At 32.1% G+C, this 19,800-nt stretch overlaps 2 protein-coding genes across 3 annotated transcripts; both read right to left on the reverse strand.

Moving 5' to 3' along the window:
* Positions 1-1,494: 1,494 nt before the first annotated feature.
* LOC132615799 (EH domain-containing protein 1-like) lies at positions 1,495-6,496 on the reverse strand. 2 transcript variants are annotated; one of them, XM_060330392.1, is made up of 16 exons: positions 6,338-6,496; positions 6,148-6,227; positions 5,222-5,290; positions 5,072-5,129; positions 4,545-4,600; positions 4,418-4,457; positions 4,252-4,313; positions 3,860-3,979; positions 3,647-3,749; positions 3,486-3,535; positions 3,228-3,356; positions 2,702-2,953; positions 2,510-2,589; positions 2,204-2,330; positions 1,963-2,106; positions 1,495-1,876 (listed from the first exon to the last, which is right to left on the reverse strand). In XM_060330392.1, the coding sequence occupies exons 1-16, from the start codon at positions 6,420-6,422 to the stop codon at positions 1,691-1,693; spliced, it is 1,641 nt and encodes a 546-aa protein (XP_060186375.1). In that variant the 5' UTR covers positions 6,423-6,496; the 3' UTR covers positions 1,495-1,690. The 2 variants fall into 2 exon arrangements, with proteins under 2 accessions (XP_060186375.1, XP_060186374.1); XM_060330391.1 differs by having other exon boundaries at positions 4,418-4,460.
* A 1,881-nt stretch (positions 6,497-8,377) lies between these two features.
* Positions 8,378-12,465, reverse strand: LOC132615573 (RPM1-interacting protein 4-like). The gene is made up of 3 exons (XM_060330182.1): positions 11,484-12,465; positions 9,234-9,428; positions 8,378-8,526 (listed from the first exon to the last, which is right to left on the reverse strand). The coding sequence occupies exons 1-3, from the start codon at positions 11,970-11,972 to the stop codon at positions 8,506-8,508; spliced, it is 705 nt and encodes a 234-aa protein (XP_060186165.1). The 5' UTR covers positions 11,973-12,465; the 3' UTR covers positions 8,378-8,505.
* Positions 12,466-19,800: the final 7,335 nt, after the last annotated feature.

Here is a 19,800-nt window from a genome sequence, read left to right on the forward strand (position 1 = left end):
GAAGTGATTTAAATTTTTTTACTTTTCCAAACAATTGTGAACTTAATAGTAAGGTTACAATTAAAACTACTCCAACAAAAACTAAAATATTACCATTCTAATGTTGAACTTCAACGTTTTCCCTCCTTAACATTTCAATAACTTTAAATACAGTTAACTTTGTAGGTGTCTTTATTATCTAACATATGAGACCACTTCATTTACAAATTGCATTTTGTGGTATGAGCTTTCAAATAAAAATGATAGGAAACTGCTTATACGAAATAAATAATACTCCCTCCGGTCCTTTCTAATTTATATGGCGGTAGTTTTTTCTTAAGCTTGTTCTAAGAAGAACGATAATGATTTAAATTTGAAAATAATTCGTCATTTTATACTTAACAAGAAATTTTTAGTTACATAAATATTTTGACATGTTTTAAGATTACAAATAGAAATAATAATATTAAAAATCATATCATATATTAGGCTCGTGTTCAGTAGGGGCAAATCATTACTAGTATTGTAAAAAACCACCACACGGCCACTCCTGTTTTTGTCTGTATTAAATGGTTGATAAGTTCAATGAATTAAGAAAATGTTACTACAAAACATTTCATAGTTGGGAAATATAAATTTAAAAACTAAAAAGGGAGAAAATTTAGGGAGAAGTAAAAGATATTTTGGGATTTTAATTTTCTACTTTTGTTAGCATCATCTTTCATTTAGTTGGTATTTTAATTTTCTACTTTTGTTAGCCATCTTTCATTTTAGTTGGGATTTTCATTATGGTAGAAATTTAAGTATTTATCTTTCATCATAGTTGGATTTTTGAAGAAAAAAAAAGGGCTTCAGTTTTAATGATTTTCTTTTTACATTATTTGCTACCGACAATGTGTATGTGCAACAACTAGCTAACATAAAGAAAAAGAGAAGTAGCATAAAAACTAAGTCCTCAAATTTCTTTCATACTCTGCTTCTTGTCTAGAAATGCTAAGTTGTTTAGCAGACAAATTTCTTTTCATATTATTTTTGTGTTACTCATAATTTAATCCAGCACAATAATACAGAAAATAACATAGCCAAGGGAATTGATTCTTATAATATAACTGATTAAACGTCATCACATACTTTGATCTTTCTGGGTATTCAGATCCCATGAAATCATTGATAAAGCGCCCATTTAATCAAAATTATAATATTTTCACCCTCTCCCGATATAACAAAAAGAATTGAATCCGAATTATCCTCCTCACTGATTGCATAAGTGTTCCCAAAGTAATTTGCTCTCCAACTTCTATTTTTTGTGTATGTGCAACTTATCTGCTCCATTACAATATCGTAGACTCCTTATAATAACACAGGTCTTAACATTCAAGTGCCAGAATAGGGAGGTAGAGTGTCAACTAAATGAAGAATAATCTGACAGAAGCAAATAAAATAAACGTAAAAGGGCCAAAAATTGCTCCTGTACTATTGCAAAATAGAACAAAAATGAGTGCTCAAGATAACAGATTTTCGTCGAAAGAATGTAACTGCCAGATTATCTTAACTTTGAAATGAATGAAGTTTGAATTCACAGTGCAAAAGAAAGCACGAAATTTAAGTAAATATACATCAAGATAAAAAGTAACATTCGGAATCATCATTCATCTAAAAAATATTCAACCTCAACCCATCTTGAAGTGGTGCACAGCAACATTTTGGGAGTTTACTCATAAGGATTTCTGAAGTTCTTGAGAAGCTCTGGGATGTCATGACTGAGCATGTCATCCACAGCTTGAATCATTTTAGGCTTCAATTTCTCAAAATCATTGATGCTGTAATGACTTAAAACTTCCCTAAAATGATCCACACTCGGGAAATCACCAGCTGGTAAACGAAATTCTTTCTGGACCTGTGTAACAAATGTAAGTTCAATATAAGCATATTTCAGAAATATAAAGAGATCCCTTTCAAGCGTAAGTGTGTTCAGAAAAAGACCTTTTCGAATACGGTATCAAGATTCTGAATAAGCTTTTGTTGTGTTTTGGACTTGCCCATCAATGCAGGCATCTCCTTCTTAAGATGGCTAATAATGTAGGAATGGATCTTAGCAGCTCTGGCACGTTTAACAAATTCATTGATCTGAAATAGTACAAAACTTGTATTAAGACTCCTTAACCATCTGGTACACAATGGTAAACAAATAGAAATGCCAATGGGTAAGAAGAGGTGATCTTACTCGACGGTCACAAGCCTTCTTTGGAATATCTATCAAGTCATCAAGAAGGTCGTCTTGCTCTTTCTCAAAAAGATCCTTTCCCATAGGACCAACAGCTTCTTCATTGACAGCTTTGTCGTTGAAAGAGCTACAAAATAAAAAGACGTGAGAACTTATTAGACACGATGTGAAAAATGATATGATGAAAAATGTTAAATCATGCACAAAAAGGTGTTAGCCTATTGATTATTTGTAAGCAAATCTCTAAGTAATCCAGCAATTTATTCAAAATATAGATAACTATGGAAATAAAGACCTTTCTCTTACCCTACATAGACACGCACAACTTCGGGTGTGTTCAGAACTTTCCCAAGAGACCACATCAATGCACCATAAACTCTCATTAGCTGCCATAACAAGCAATTGGCAAAGAAGCTTTCAGCATCAAGCAAAATGATCTTGTGAAGTATAAAAAAGCGAAGAAAAGATAATTATGTATTGATAATCCTCATATCTTACTTGTTGAGTATCAACTTGATCCGCCTTGTTTAATACAACACGTATTTTGTCCTCATGGCCTTTCAAAGATGATATAACTCGTTTGAATTCATCACTAATATCAAGTTTATGTGGGTCAAACAAGAGGAGTATCATATCACATTTTGCAGCAAACCATGAGATGACACCGGTAAAATCATAACTCCTTTCTGTCCTTTGCTTCTCTCCCGATAAAACTCCGGGAGTGTCCACGAATGAAATATGGTCAAGGAGCTATGAAGGAATAAACATAATTAGACGAATTACTAAATTACGCTTCGTAATAGGATAAAGTAAAATAACTCCGCCTGTGTGAGCTCGCTCACATTGCCGGTCCCAAGCCCGGATAAAGGAGGAGGGTTGCCGAGGGTCAATCGGAAACAGCCTCCCTACCCAGGTAGGGGTAAGGCTGCGTACATCTTACCCTCCCCAGACCCCACTATTGTGGGATTACACTGGGTAGTGACCAATAGGATAAAGTAAAATAAATTGCTAGATATTGACTCACAGAATGTGGCAACTGGGAACACTCAAATTTTGACAAAAATGCTCCACCAAACTTTGTCAAATCAGTGAATGGCATGTCCGCGTGAACAGCAATAGTGTTGCCAGGAATGCTCCGTTCATCTGGACCAGACTGACCAAAAGAATCACCACAAGGCTAATGAGAAAATAGTACCTTAAACAAAGTATAGAAAGGAAAGTCTGTAAAGGACTATTAGTGTTACTACTACTACTACTACTATTATTACAATTCCCTATTTACCGTAACCACAATAAATCTGTCGGTTGTTGGCTCTGGTCCGATGTGAGCACCTATTTCAACCAAAAGAGACATAAGAAAAGAACAAATAGAAGGATAACCATTAGGTAAAAAATGGCCAGTATTAGAATATAAATAGAGAAGTTGGACATGATGTTACAAACCTGGATAATTGCACTTTAGCAAGTGTTTGATGAAAGTGGTTTTTCCAGTCGAGTATTGTCCCAAAAGCATGACCATAGGCTTGGCATCAAAATCACTCTCCGTCTATGATAACAGATAAAAATAAGCACATACACGTACAAGTTTGACATCTATAAGGTTGTTGAAAAGTACTACTAGCAAGACAAAATTAGTATGCTTCTTCATCTACTTACCAAAATAGGAGATGCAAAATCATTAAAGCGGTAAATGAGTTCCAGTGGCTTCAACTTTTCATTGTATAGTCTCTTCAAACCATCAGTTACTGATGTAACAGCAGTAAGAGAAGGCTGGATCTGAAGCAAAATCGAGAAGAAAAAGGTCAACAGTAAAATTGAGAAAAATACCTAAATAGCCAATTTGTAGTAAAGACACTAATACTACGTTGAGGGACAAGGCTTTGCGGGACTTTTGGTTCTCCAAGTTAGTTGAGTTACTAACAACAGAGATATAATTATAAGACAAATTTAGAAAAAAAATAAAAAATAACACAAAGCACAATCTAGAGCCAATCTGGAGTATGTAAACTAAGATTTCACATTAACTTCCCAAAGGAATCAAAACTCACCTTTTTTCTAGATTTTCTGGAAAACAAGCTGATTAGTGGCGGTGGCTGCACTTGTATGTTTCCTGTATCCTTTTTCAAGTTAGATAATTTAGCCAAGACAGCTTACAATTTTTTCCCCCTGTTTGAGTAAAAGCATCATAGATGTGAAATAACACTTTATACTGACCATTTGTTTCAATCATGTTTTTCCTCAACGAAGCATCGGTCTTCTGTGAGGCAAAAAAGAAACCATACATTACCAAGGGCTTATAGTTCCCAATAGAAGAATAAGATGGAATTGTCGAAGCACTTACGGACAATAAAGCATCCAAACCTTCCATCGATGGAGGACTCAAAAACTCCATATTAGCTACAAAAATAAACAAGAGAAAAGGAAACAAGAATTAAGTATATTATGAGACTCTCATATGTTTTCATAACCATGACAGCCAATTGACTACTGCGTTAAACAAAATACATCTAAAACTTGTAACAACCATTGAAATGTGTTAATCTGTCACTTTCACACTAATGACTGTGAGATGTGCATAATTTTTATTGGATAACTGATGCTATAGTAAGTATGTTTCACTATAAATTTACTTTTTGAAAATTGAGTAGGTCATTAAGCAGATAGTCAGTAAATCCTTTCAAGTGTATATAATGAATGTGAACATTCAAAATAAGATAGTCATTTACGAAATATCTGGATCATAATCCATCCTCTATTTAACACATCGACAGTAAAATACGGCTCACATATTTGAGCTTGAATTAACCTTGTGGCTCTACGACCATAAATGCTTCAAATGGATTATAAATAATGATCAAGAAGCATTACCATTGCTCCTAAGGAGATCAGAGCTGAGTTCAGATCCTTCTTGTGCCAAGGAGATCAACTACAATCGAAGAAAAAATGAATTTAAGTTCCATCTGATCAATTTAGACAGAATTTATAGAAGAAAAAGACTTGGTTAGTGCCAAATATAACCTGCATTGCAGTGACGAACTCATTGAAACCCAAAAAACCTTGTCGCTTAGAATCTGCGATTGCCCAGACCTTCATGCACAAAAATTGAAAATTAGTCATTTAAAACTATCACAACAACTACATACCCAGTATAATCGCACAAGGCGGGGGGTGGGGGGTGTCTAGGGAGGATAGTGTGTACGCAGACCTTTCCCCTACCTTATGTCATTTAACACTATCCCATAAGGCATATATCTAGGAAGTCAACTAACAAGCAAAAGCTGCTAACACAGTCCAAATGTTGCTTTAAAACAATAAAGAACCTCAACATTCCCTAAACTTATTGCAGTCTTTTTTCATTGGTTGGCATTTTCATCGGGAAAAATGGTATTGGTATACATTGTTAACCATAGGATGGCACAGTAAATGAAACTTAGATAAAATTTGAATTAAGCTTTCACTACTCTATACATTAAACTTCAACAACAGATGTATAAATCAATAAGGCTTGGAAAGGTAAAGAGATCGCGTATTAAAAAAAAAAAAACAATCATAAGTCTCATTTTTTACCAAAAATAAAACAAAAATCAGGCCTTGAATTCAGGCCTTAAATAAATTTGAATATTCAAATAATCCATAAACAATTGCACATAGATTACTAATCAACGCATAAATAACAAATAATATGAACGAAACACAAAACTAAAGTCCAAATATCAACATATACATATATGTCTCTATGTATGCGCTTGCGTATATATACGTATATCTATAAATCAGATATATAAATCAATAAGGCCTCACTATATCCTACAACGAAAACAACTTACAAATATCAAAACAACTATGCCAGTATTTCTATTTATTACTAATGGATGCATAAATAACAAATAAATACGAACAAAAATGCACACGCGCGCGCGCACACACATATATATATATATTACCTGTTTAAGTTCAGGTCTCGATAAATTCGACAAGGAAAACAACTTAGTAGCATCATTTCCTGTAATACGACCATCGCCATCTGCGTATACAATCCAAAAACAAAGCAATAAATCGATAAGGTTTCATCCAAAATGTAAAAACAAATAGTTGTTAGTAACAGAACAGATGAAAAATGTAGAAAAAATGTACCTGAATCGATGAAATTGAACCAGTTTTGGTATATTTTTTGATCCTCTTTAGAACATGAAGAAATTGGAACTGATACAATCTCCATTTTTTTTTTCTCTGTATGGTTTCAGTAATTTGAAATTTGAAAAGAACTGAAAGAGGGAATATAGTTACGGCATTTTCTTTATAACGGATAGGAGCGCTATTTGAGGAAGCTTTACGATGTCGTTATGGGATTGAGGGGTTTTTTTTTTTTTTTAAAAAAAAAAAAAAATACATTTACATAAGTTAGAATTCTAGCTTATTGATTTTGGCTTAAAAACAAATGTTTATAAGCACTTTTTATTTATCCAAACATTGCTAAAGTACTTAAAAGCTATTTTGACTTAAAAATACTTAAAATAAGTCAATCAGAACAGGCTCTAAGTTCAAATGTGCGGGCTCTAAATTCAAATGTGCATTCAGTCATTCTTATATACTCTGTATGAATTTATGTGACGTATTTTGATTCGACAGGTTTAAACAAAAAAAAAATGTTTTGACACTTGTAATCTGTGAACATGTCATAACATTTACGTGACTATAAGAAATTTGTGAACATGTCATAATATTTACGTGACTATATGACTTTTGAAATTTATTGTCTTAGACATATACTAATATGCGTGTTGTTATAAAACTCAGGGTCATTTGGTTGGCAGGATAAGGATAATATTTTTGGGATAAGATGCGGGACTATTGTTATTCCGCGTTCGATTATGAATAGTAATTAGTCCCAAGATTATTTTATTCCATCATTTGTACTAAAATGGTAAAGTTACTATCCCATATAGAAGGTGAGATAAAATAAGTCCATGAAATATCCCAACTCATGGAATATACTTGTTTATCTCATCCCGCACACCAAACAAATTCTCTATAACAATAGTTCGTTGTAGCAGCTCAAAAATATACAGAGAATCACATTGGTGTAAACTGGTTTGACTATATAGTCCTTCCTTTCGAAATTATTGACATATTTTGATTCGATACGGGATTTAAGAAAAAAATAAAGATTTTTGAAATTTGTAGATATATTATGACATTTGCCTTTCTCTTAATATTATTTGTGTTGCTATCAAACTCTTCATTAAGTGTAAAACGATAAATTTGAAATTAAATTATTTCAAAATATATAAATAGATCAGTTTTTCTTTTTGGAATAAGATAATTATAGTGTCGTGTAAACTAGAACGGATAAGAAATGATCAAATAGACATTTAGGTCGTTTCATCTCTGAGAATATAAATAAAATTGTTAACTTATAGGAGTATTTTTTTTTTTATCTCTTATAAATTTATTTTATAATATTTGTAAATTTCATTATATGTTCCTTTGTATATTCTAATTTCCTTTCGGAAAAAAGAAAATCTCTACACAGTCTAGGATAATATTGTCGTTGTTGTATTCAAAATTTTGGATTAGAATGAATTGACTTGAAAAGAATCTTTGAAAAAATTCTTACTTATCCAGTAATCTTTAAATTTGAAATTCAAATTGAAACAGCCGAAAGAAGAGACAGCAATGAGTGTGACATTGGAGGACTGCCTATTCAAATTATTATTATTATTATTATAATTATAAGTATTACTACTATAGTATTACTAAAGTGTATTAAAAAAATTATCCGCACCTAATGTTATACTAATTCGAGAAATATACGATAAATGTCTTCTCATATACTCTTTCACTAAACCATAGTTAATTTATACACATTACTTCACTATGACAAACTAGTATGATTTTGTGTAAACATCGGGTTCGCATAAGTATTAATAAAGTGTTAACGTGCAATTACTTTTTACTTGACCAATCCGAATTCCCGTTGCGTAAGACTGTTAAATGAGAAAGCATTCCTTGTTAGGATTTTATTCATTCTAGAGTTTAAACCCGACACAACTAATTAAGGGGAAGAGATCTTCCCCATCCCACCACGACTTTGGGTGTATATTTCAAATTGTCAGCAGAACACATACCATCTTCTGATCAATAAAACATACAATGACCAAAATTTGAGCAAAATGTAATCAATTGTTCTTCCATAATAAACGTTAATACAAGTTCTTCCATCATCTTTCAATTTTTGCTTACACTATTGAGTGAAGAGGAAAGAAGGCAAAACAAAAAAATTGACTTGAGCTTGTGAATCTTCAAAAAAGGCAGCAAAATACCTGCAAAATAAAAAATTAAAATAAAAGGAATTTATTACTAAATTTTGAATACAAGTAAAGTTACTAAATTTATTTAATTCCATATTCCGGTTTCACCAATGGGACACATGTGAGAATCACTGTATTGTCCATCATTCGTGAAGCTATTTGTGGTGAAGTGTGTAATCATATGATCTAAAAGCTTACAATTTTATTATCATTTTTATTTATTTAATTATGTTTCCAACATGCCTCGCCATGTACGATTTTATTCCTTTTCATGAGCCAAGCACGCGGGAAACAAAAATAGGAGCCGATGAGGCTTCAACCCAAACTCTGTTTGGTTTGATACCATTTTGAAGTGTTAAACGAGATGGTCACGCACTTCAACATGAATTCCATTGCATCCACCACTATCTCTTGCTCGAGCTGAAGAAAGTTAAATAAAACTTTTCATATACATCATCTAGTCATGAGTGTGCAGAGTCAAGGGGGGATTTAGATTGTTAGCTACTGGTTCACATGAATTCAGTAACTTTTATCCCAATCATATTTATATATTAAGAAATTCACAAAAATCTATCTATAAATATTTGATTGTTGAGGTCACTATAAAAACATATAAACTTCAAATTCTGGATCTTCGCCAGTTCACAACTTCACATTTATAACTTTTTCTTTTCCATTTGTTATGTATTTTAGCAATATTCTGAAAGAAGGAGATATACCTTTGACTTAGCATTTCTTTTTTGATTATGTGATGAAGGCATGCTTGAATGTGGCTGCACCATAGGGAACTTAGAAGCTGCAATATGCTTTTCCTCTTTAACTTTGTTGAAAATTACTGTAAATCCTTCTCCAGATTTTGGATCTTTCTCATCCCATGCCCCAAATTTTGGTACTGATGCTGCTGATGAACAAGACTGACATATACATGAAGCAGTTTAAATTAGAGATGGAGCCAGAAAATTTCACTTAGGAAATTAACACTCAGTAATTTCACAATATGACTAGGAAATTAAACTTGATATGTACTCATAAATAGTGATGGAGCCAAAAAAAATCACTTAGGGGCAGTGGTGGATCTAAGATTTTTTTCACTACGGGGGTTTGAAAAATAAAAATGCAGCGTCCGTGATTTGGAATTGAAATCTCAAAGTGAATTTTCGACCCCCTAAATCAGGTTTAGGGGATTTAAAATCTATATATGTACATTAAATTTTTTTAAAAATATTACCTTATATAAATAGTGTAATTTTTCTTCGAGATGACTTATACATGTGAAAAATTGACTTTATATATATAGTGCAATTTTTTATGACGATGGTTCGGCTGAACTTTTACGACATCCTAAACTTTTACAACATTCTAACTCTGCCCCTGCTCATAAATAGGAAAGATGATGCAGGTTTTCATACTTTTATTGTATCATCATTTGTTTGATGAAATACAATCAAAGGTGTAAAGCTATGATTAGATACAAAAAGGGAAAGAACTGGTCTTATTGAACCAAATGATAAAATGCAATCTGCCAGTGCGATTTATTTGTTAAAATGGCACTTTAAGCAAATAAGAGACGGATTAAGGGCAATGAATTGTGGGCCCAAATACTGCCTTTAGTTGAAACTTGTTGGCTCCGGGAAGGTGTCTTTACACTGCAATATTTCCCATAGTTTTAATTAATTCTACAAAACAATTATCCAAAAATATTATCCAATTATTCATTCAATACTCTTTTTTTTTTTTGGGACAAGCAGTAGAGCTATTACTATATTTATAGATCAATTAATGCAAATTTAAACCTCTAACACATTGATAAAAAACATCAGCAATAAATTTGACATAGTTGTCAATTGTGGAAGTTCATATAACAATTTACATTTAGACATAGCACATATTTAGTTGTTATGCTAAAGATTAAGCGATATTTAATTCATCTTAATTATGCTTCCCCACTGAATCGAGAATAATTTATGATGAATAAAACAAAGCTTCAAAACTTTAATTTTAAAATTTATTAAGGGATATTTAATTCATCTTAATTATGCTTCCCCACTGAATCGAGAATAATTTATGATGAATAAAATAAAGCTTCTAAACTTTAATTTTAAAATTTACTTTATTTTCTCTTCATAAAGGGCATACCCACTAAAAGCTATTTTCGTTCAAGTTGTAATTTTTCAAGTAAGTCATGAGCTAACTCCAATTTTAAATAGTGGCATCCCCTTCCATGGCTATTTGTTGTATACACAGAATGCGAGTAAGTTTTTACTGTTAAAATAACTTTATTTTTGCAGCCACTCATGAAATACTATAAACTTGCGCTTTGAAGAAGATGTACGTGCATCTGGTGTTACGACCCAAGCCCATGAGATGTAAAATCCCGCTTTGGAGCAATAGACCTCGCAGCTTTGTCGTGAGGCTGAACATCATTAAGTCCAAAATAAGGTGAACTCATGTTACACCCTATAAAACTCTTTACTTTTTTCTCTCATTTTGATGTGAGATTTGTGTTTGTTATCACGTGCAATTCTTCTTCAGAAGCTTGTCAGCTTTGAAGTTTATCAATCCTTCTCTTTGACCCGCCCTTGTAGGCTTGCCCTCCGTCATGGGAATCACCAGCTCATAATTTTAACCATCCATTTATAGACAAATCTATCACTATGACATATTAATCACATCATCAACTTTCTTGCTAATATTTCTTACATGTTCGTTCATATAGTACTGAAATTTTCACTCACTAACTCCCGATAAAGTTATAATTCAAAGACATATGAATCTCACTCTTAAGGCCCTATATGATTCTAAAGCTCTAACCAAATAGTACTATTTAAAGAGGCTTTCTCCATGGTGGAAAAATTATAATTGTCACTACATAAAAATTGTTGCACGTTCAAAGCAGAGTAATATCATTCAGTGCATTCTTTAAGAGGCAATCAGCTTGAAATTTGAACAATGAAAGAATAACAACTTACAAGATCATCAGATGGATTTCTGCTACTTTTGATCAGTCTATTTGGACTAGGTGGAACAAAACCATTGCCACGATCGTTCTTATTCTTCTTGACATCAGATTTTCTGTGACGTTGCGTTACCCCAAATGACTCTGAATTTGAATTTGTCGAGCCAATACTCTTGTTTTGGCCTGAGCCAGAAGGATTTCTGCGGTGACCATAATTGTACTGAGGTGTTTCGAATGAAGGAACTTTCGCAGGAGAAACGTTAACGCTAGCATCGTCATATCTACCATATGCAAAGGCCTCTGGATTCTCCTCTGGATCATTTGGATTTATCATTTTACCGCCTTTATTAACTTTGCGCGCATTCTCAAAATAGGCTGTGTATGGCACATTTTCACCATCCCAGTTCCCAAATTTTGGAACATGTGATCCCTGCTGCAACAAAATTATTTCAAGAGTAGAGAATAACAACGCCTCAATCTTAAGCAAGTTGAGGTCGACCATATGAATCTCAGTCCAAATTATATAAAACAAATTAATTAGAAAGTACTTGAATGTCTAAATCCTTCTGACATGACTAAGAAAACTCATAGAATAATGAGACCTATGTAAAACATACTAACATGACTAAAACTTTACCCTAGACTACTTCAGGTCTTGAGAAACATGCGATCCTTGCTGCAACAAAGGTATTTCAAGAGTATATACAACAACTACCGACAACTACGCGTCAATCTCAAGCAAGCTAGAGTTGGCTATATGAATCCTCACTGATCATATTGTACTATTTAAACTCATCCAATCCTATAAAATAGTAGTATAAGTTCTCTATACTTTCTACCGCCCATGTCGCTCTAGAAATTTTCTATTGCACCTTCGAAGTAAGATGGAGTCAGGACTTTCACTAAAAGATTTTAAAGAATTAAGTAGACACAAGGAGAAGCCGATGGGATTAACAACTAGTACAACGTAAAAACAATTGACTTTATATATACACTGCACTATACAGTGCAATTTTCTAGCGATCTGAAACGCCCCGCACCCCCTAGCTCCACCCTTGCTTCAAAGTTGCAACGAATTGATAGAACTACTTGATTGTAAATGCAACTATGAACTAGTTAGAACCTTTCATGGTTTTCCCAAATGTGTAGTTATATATATATATATATATATATATATATATATATATATATATATATTAACTAACTTTTGTGTTCTTTTCCCTAACTAATAACTCTGAGAAAGCAATATTCAAGATAAAATAACATAACTGAGGTGCAAAAACAAGAATTTGAAGAAGAAACATTACTTACAGCCATTAATGATTTTGGGATTAATTCTTCTTCTTGCTTTTTGGTTCTTCAATGGAAATATAACTTATTGTGTATTAAGAAAACTCAAGATTTGAAGTGGGACCCTTTTTTATTTTTATTTTTAGTTTACCGGAGATTTCAATGAATTTTGGACCTGCTAGGCAACTAAAGAAATAGGTTGTGTTGGTTACATCTATTTGTTTCTATTAAAATTAAATAAAACCAAACAACCTTGGACTTCAATATAGTATCTAATTTCTTGGCATGGAGGAAAGACAAATGATCCTTAACTAAGAAAACTGATTCAATTGGTTTTAGTTGACTCCACTTTTGGAGTGGTAGTTGTTGGTTAGAGCTATTTGTTTCTATTGAAATAAAACTAAAAAAAATTCCGCATCTTAATGAAACTATGCAATGCGAATTTAAATTAATCGGACCATCAGCTCTGATTACTAAATGGTTAAATCGAAAAAACAAAACCAAACAACCTTAGGTTTCAAGATTGTATTTTCTTGGCATGGAGGAAAGCCGAATGAACCTTAACTTAAGCGAAGATGATTCAACTGGTTTTAGTTGACTTCTCTTTTGGAGGGTTAATTATTGGTTAGAGCTATTTGTTTTCATTGAAATATAACCAAAACAAAATCCCAGGTGGGGTACACTTACTCATAATGAACCTATGTGACAAGAATTTGAACTAGTCGGTATAAATTTTATCTCTTAAGAACCGTACATGTGCCTTTTAATGCACACGATTCATAAAATTTATGTTCAATGTCTAGTAATATTGTTACTGGTTCAAATCCAGTAACTTAATTTTTGATGACTACTATTTTAGTAAAAGAACTCATCCACGAGAAAACCAAAGGGCTAATAGCATTTTTAGTTCCGTAGTCGCTGAAATCTAATTTTAATCCTTGTGATTTATGACTTAGACATATAATCTTTAATTAACAAAGATGTGTCCTTTTTGTTCCCTTTATGTAGGAAATGTGTTATACTTAGACTATTTATAGAACCATATTACACTCAGACATGAGTAACAATACTTATTGAACATTACATATGGGTAATTCAGTAGTTTCATGATTGATAATGCGATAATTTTGTGAAGAGTCAGAGAAAGAAGGATTAAAAGTGCATCACTCTAATTAATTGAAGTTTCAAAGTGCTTAGCTAGATATCACAAGGACTAAAATCAAAATTTAACAATAACAGAAGGACCGAAAACTACAATTACCCCTAGAACAAAATGCAATTGAAATGGTTCTTGGACGATAATTAATGAAGTTTTCCCATATATTTCTCAAGTAAGGAAGAGTAATGAAGGTTTTTCTTATATATTTCATAATAATTAGACTCATCACTTCTTCAACTATATAATGTAGAAATAGCTTGATTGTTTTGCAATCACTACTAAAAATATAGGCAAATTAGGCTGAAACAAATTTGTCATGATTGATATTACGATAAATTTGTGAAGAGTCACAGACAAAGGGATTAAAAGTGCATCACTTGAATTAATTGAAGGTTCAAAATGCTTAGCTAGATATCACTAGGACCAAACTCAGAATTTAACAATAACTAAGGGACCAAAACTACAAGTACCCCTACACCAAAATGCAGTTGAAATGGTTCTTAGACAATATAATTAATGAAGTTTTGTTATATGTCCCTACACCAAAATGCAGATGAAATGGTTCTAATGAAGTTTTGTTATATGTCCCTACACCAAAATATAGATGAAATGGTTCTTGGACTATATAGTTAATGAAGTTTTGTTATATGCCCCTACACCAAAATACAGTTGAAATGATTCTTGGACTATATATTTCATAATAATCAGACCCGTCACTACTTCAACTATATATTGTAGAAATAGCTTGATAGTTTTGCACTAGCAACTAATAAAAACATAGCAAATTAGGCTAAGACCAAAAAATGACCCCTTGTTCAATCTCTTTCACAACATTTCTTACATTGGTTTTGATAATTGTCCCTCACAAAAATGGCCACTCTAGATCTTTAATCCACATTGAAGATTATGGTCCCCCAAGAGCAAGCCATTGTCTTAGTAATGGTCAATTTTATGTTTGCCCTCCTCTTGGAGGAAAGCATGGATCTCGTGCACCGGAACAACAAGCAGTTATAAACGATTATCCGCCTGTAAGTCCCGAGGATGATCTTGCAATTGATCATGCTGGACTAAAACAAAAGGAAGAGGTCAAAGATTACAAACCTAAAAGGTCGGGGGATGGTTCTGAATATGGTCGTGGTGCACCAAAAGAAGGGCTAGAGGTCGATTATTCGCCCAATTCATCGGGACATAATAAGCCAGGACATAGCCTTGGTATGGGTCATGGTGCACCACCAAAACAAGAGTAAATTTACAACCTGTCCTAAAAGTATATGTAGTTGCATCTGCAAAATAATGGTTGTGTCACACAATTGATGAATTTCAATTTCAGATAATAATAATTTTTCTTTTCTTGTTTTTAATTATTACAAAAACATATTCATCTTGATCCTAACAATCGAAGTAGTTGAATGGTTAATGATTTGGTTCGGTTAGGTTTACGATTTAATTTATAGACTGATAGATTTAGAACTTTTTGTCGATACTCACCAATCCTTATTAGTCCCTTTGTCCCAAAAAAAGGCTACATTTATATAGTTAGAAACAATTTAACTTTATGAAATGATGTATAGCCACACAAATATAGAGACTTGTTTTAGACTACAGATTTCAAAAGTCTTTCTTTCTTTCTTAAACTCCGTGTCAAGTTAGATGATGCCACATAAATTGAGACAGAAGGAGTAGTTAATAATTCTAGTGATTAGATTCTATGCTTAGTCTGACAAGAAATGGCGATGGTGTAAACATTTAAGTTATACATTATTAATATATATAGTTTAACATGTAACAGCACATAGCTTAAATATCATTTTTAAATTAAGGTTACCAATCGATAAAGCTTTACTCATAACTTTTTTTATATCATCAGCATATAGAATTTAAACTATATATATTTTAGAAGATGATCTACTAGATGCTCACATTTTAAATCAAACCTCTATATTGAAGTCACGCTTTTTTTGCTTGCAAGTTTCTTATTTAGTTTAACAATTGAATAATTGATAACTTAAATTGCTAGCTATAGACTATAGTGATAGATACCTTAGGATTAATCATAGATTGAACATCGAAGTGATTAGTTAATGAAAACGCATTTATAAACATAATTTTTTAGTGTCAATTAATTATTAATTAATTACTTACCTCTTGATGATCTATATATACGATAGTTTCTCATGATAATGTTTAATTGCCAGACTTGTATATGCATTGATGTGAGAGATAATAAATCAGCAACATCTGAAAAGTCCTTTTTGGAAAAGCTTCAAATGACAGGAGTAATATATTTCATTTTCTTTTATTATTCTTTCTTCAAAAAAAAAAAAACTTTTATTTTGAAGTGGATGCACATGTTTTGTGCTTCTATTACATATATATAGTCCAATAATTCACATTTTTTTGCAGTTAGATGCTCACATGCAATGTAAAATAAGATTAATTAAAGATAGCTTATTACCATTGAACTTTAGATAAGACTAAAGATTCCCAGGAGCGCTTACCCAAATATTTCTTTTATATTGTATAAGAAGTTCATTTTCAACTCCTATTTATAGTGGATGTAGACCGTATGCAATTCTATATAACACCAAAATGATATGGTGCAGCGGATGAGCTGCTCTTCTCTTAATAAGAGGTCTTACGTTTGAGTTCAAGGTATGAAAAAATCCTTGGTAGAAAGCGCTTCTCCCCAAAACAGCCCTACGCGACGCGAAATTCGGATATAATCAGACTCCAATGCAGGGATTAGGGGTGTACAAAGCAAACCGACAAACCGCATCAAACCGATAAACCGAGAAAAAAACCCGATTAGTGGTTTGGTGTTGAAAAAAAAAAAAACTGACCATAATTGATTTGGTTTGGTTTGGTTTTAGCTAAAAAAAGTCAAACCGAACCAAACCGACCCGATATTACGTGTATTCGATTTTTAAAATATTTTATACCTAAAAATATTTTTTGTAATGTAATTTGTAAATATTTCTTAAATTTTTTCATAGTTTTTTGTCTTTTATAATATTATTTTAAGCTTGAATTTAGAATTTTGAATGCCAATAAATTTTATATCCCATTGATGTTAGTAACTCAAATAAAGTCCAAAGTCCAAATCAAAACCAACTCAACAAAAAAAATTCAATTCTAACACTAGGAATGATAGTAATGTTGGATATCTATTTTTTAGTTTTGCATAATTGGTTTAGAGCGTAAAAATACATAGCTTAATTTTTTCTTTTTGGTCATGGAATTAATATTTATCAGCCGTACTTATTTTAGCATAACTTAGTATTTAGATTAAAATAAGTATTTCTTTATGGCTTATTAATTAGTAATACTTGTTTTAATCGATTTTATTATTTTTTTTGTTGAATATTTTAATACGATATCATCACCCATCTCACATTTTGTGTTATTTTCTTAAGAAACACCTTAGTTATATAGTTGTATCTTACTAGGACTAAATAAATATATGAAGTAAAAATCATATGTTTTGTATGAAGACTTTTTCGGAAAAAAACCCCAAAAAATCGAATAACCCGAGAAAACCCGAAGTTGAAAAGGCCAAATTTTATTAGTTTGATTTGGTTTATAAATTTAAAAACTCGACGCAATTGATTCGATTTGGTATTTGAAAAGTCCGAACCAACCCGGTCCATGTACCCCTAGCAGGGATGAGTACAAATTGTATTCTTATGATATTTTTGGATCATTCAAATATTACTCATTGTGCACGTGATTCGTTTGCTTTTTAATTTAAGTTTTGTTGTTCTTTAGTATCAGGATTACGTTGGATAAGTAAAATTGGTCTAAGATATTTAAATCTATAGAAGATATTTACAGCCATATATTGATGTTCTCAAACATAAATGGAGAATCTAGACCTCCAAACAGGTAAATAGTTGAGTTTGAAGATTCAATAGTGATAGTTTTACATAGTTGATATTTTATATATAAAATTTTATACTATTAGTCCATTTAATATCGACCGCGCATCGCGCGGGTAAGAATACTAGTATAGCAATAACATGAATTTTTCATATTATTTATACCATAAAAATACATAGTATATTTCAGATGTAAGAATTTGATACCATGCATATAAATATTAATATACTTACTACTAATATGCTTGCTAGTGTTAGAAACTTAAATATCCTGCGTGACATAAGTCCTGTTGACTCTTTTGTTGCTCAAACAAACGCATCGTCTACTGTTTGTGATGCGCCTACTAGTTCTACTAAGACAAATCTGCCAGCCCATGAGGGCTTCTATTATGGCTTGTAATATTTCTAACGTTTAATATATTAGTATCCGTATTAGTACTCAAAAAACAAACGCAAAAGGGTCAAATATACCCTTCTACTTTGTTTTATTGTTGAACTTTATCCCCCATTATATTTTTTGGTCATTTATACCCCTACTGTAAACAACAAATTTCGAGTCCAGAAAATAAATAATCAAGACGGGAAAATTGAGTAACAAAATGTAGTATTTAATTTCAAGTATGTCACGATTGAAACAAGTTGTAGTTCGAATATATATATAAATTTACTTGCAAGTTTAAGAGGCTATGTATTAACCTTTGCTTTACCAGCTTCTGTATCGGTAGCACATGTTTTGCCTGAATTACAAACGGAACTTATTTTACTCATGTACCTAGCTTGTCCTATGGTTTCTTACTATACCGAAATAGGATTCATGGTAACACTAAACATGCTACAACACACAATCACTCTGCTCGATCTCTTTTTTCTCGTTTAAAGTCTTCAAGGTAATTTTATGAATTCTATTTATGAAAATATGAATTCATAATTAATGGAGAAGCCTACTAACATTTAGATGCTTTTATTATTGTATTTATTTTTATTCTTTTTAAAATATCATATTTGTTATAAAATAGGCTATATTTATTACTTTTAAAAGATATGTTATTATTGTATATAATTCTTGCTAATTAATGTGATAGGTAAAAATCTCTTTTTCTTGCGGGCATTTTGTTTTGGGCTTCTCCTGAATGACAATTGGGCTCCGCCTGTGGGTTGTGAGTTTTGTTTTGTGTGGGGTACTTTGCACGATTATCCTTCAAAGGCACTGGCCTTTAATTTTGTCCCTCAAATTGCTGGTCTTTAATTTTTGTCCTTCACTTAAAAAGATGGCTGAAAATATTCTGAGGTTCTGAGTTCAAACTCTTGCTTAATCAGCAAAAAAAAAAAAAAAAATTAAAGGCGTAAGTTCTTATGAAACTATGTCGATTCGCTACGCGGAACTTCATTTCTACGAACATTTGCCGGACAAGACCTAGGTTTTATGTAATTGCGAAATTATTATTATTTTCGACTCTGTTGGGGATCAAACCCAGAATCTCTGGTGCGAAAGGGGTACTTTAGCCCAATTGTTTTCATTAAATGGCAAGTTTGGCCAAAAATTAAAGACCAGCTAATTGAGGGTCAAAAATTAAAGACCAATAAGAATGAAGGACAATCCACGCAATTTTTTGTTAGGAAAAAAACATAACTAGGCAATAGTTAAAAAATAATTTCAAAATCGTAGCAGCATTAGTTAGTTTTCATTTCATAGCAAGTAAAAAATTAAGACCTTCCAAAAACAATCCCTAGAATTAAGCTGAACTCGGATCAATCCCAAATGAAAGTCTTCCTATTTTTTTGGAAATATATTTATCTTCCATAACTAAAACAATCATTCAAATTTTTATTCATCCTTTCCTTTTCTAAGAGATATTTTTCAGAAATAATAAAAGTTTCCAGCATATGTGTATTTATCTAATTATACATGACACATTAGTTTCATATTTCCAGGACAAAGTTTCTTCCAGGGTAAACAAAAGAGGGAACTACCAAAGCGAGCCTGCAGATCGCACAATCTAGCGAGA

This window comes from Lycium barbarum, chromosome 10 (genome assembly GCF_019175385.1).
Source record: "Lycium barbarum isolate Lr01 chromosome 10, ASM1917538v2, whole genome shotgun sequence".
Lineage (NCBI taxonomy): Eukaryota > Viridiplantae > Streptophyta > Magnoliopsida > Solanales > Solanaceae > Lycium > Lycium barbarum.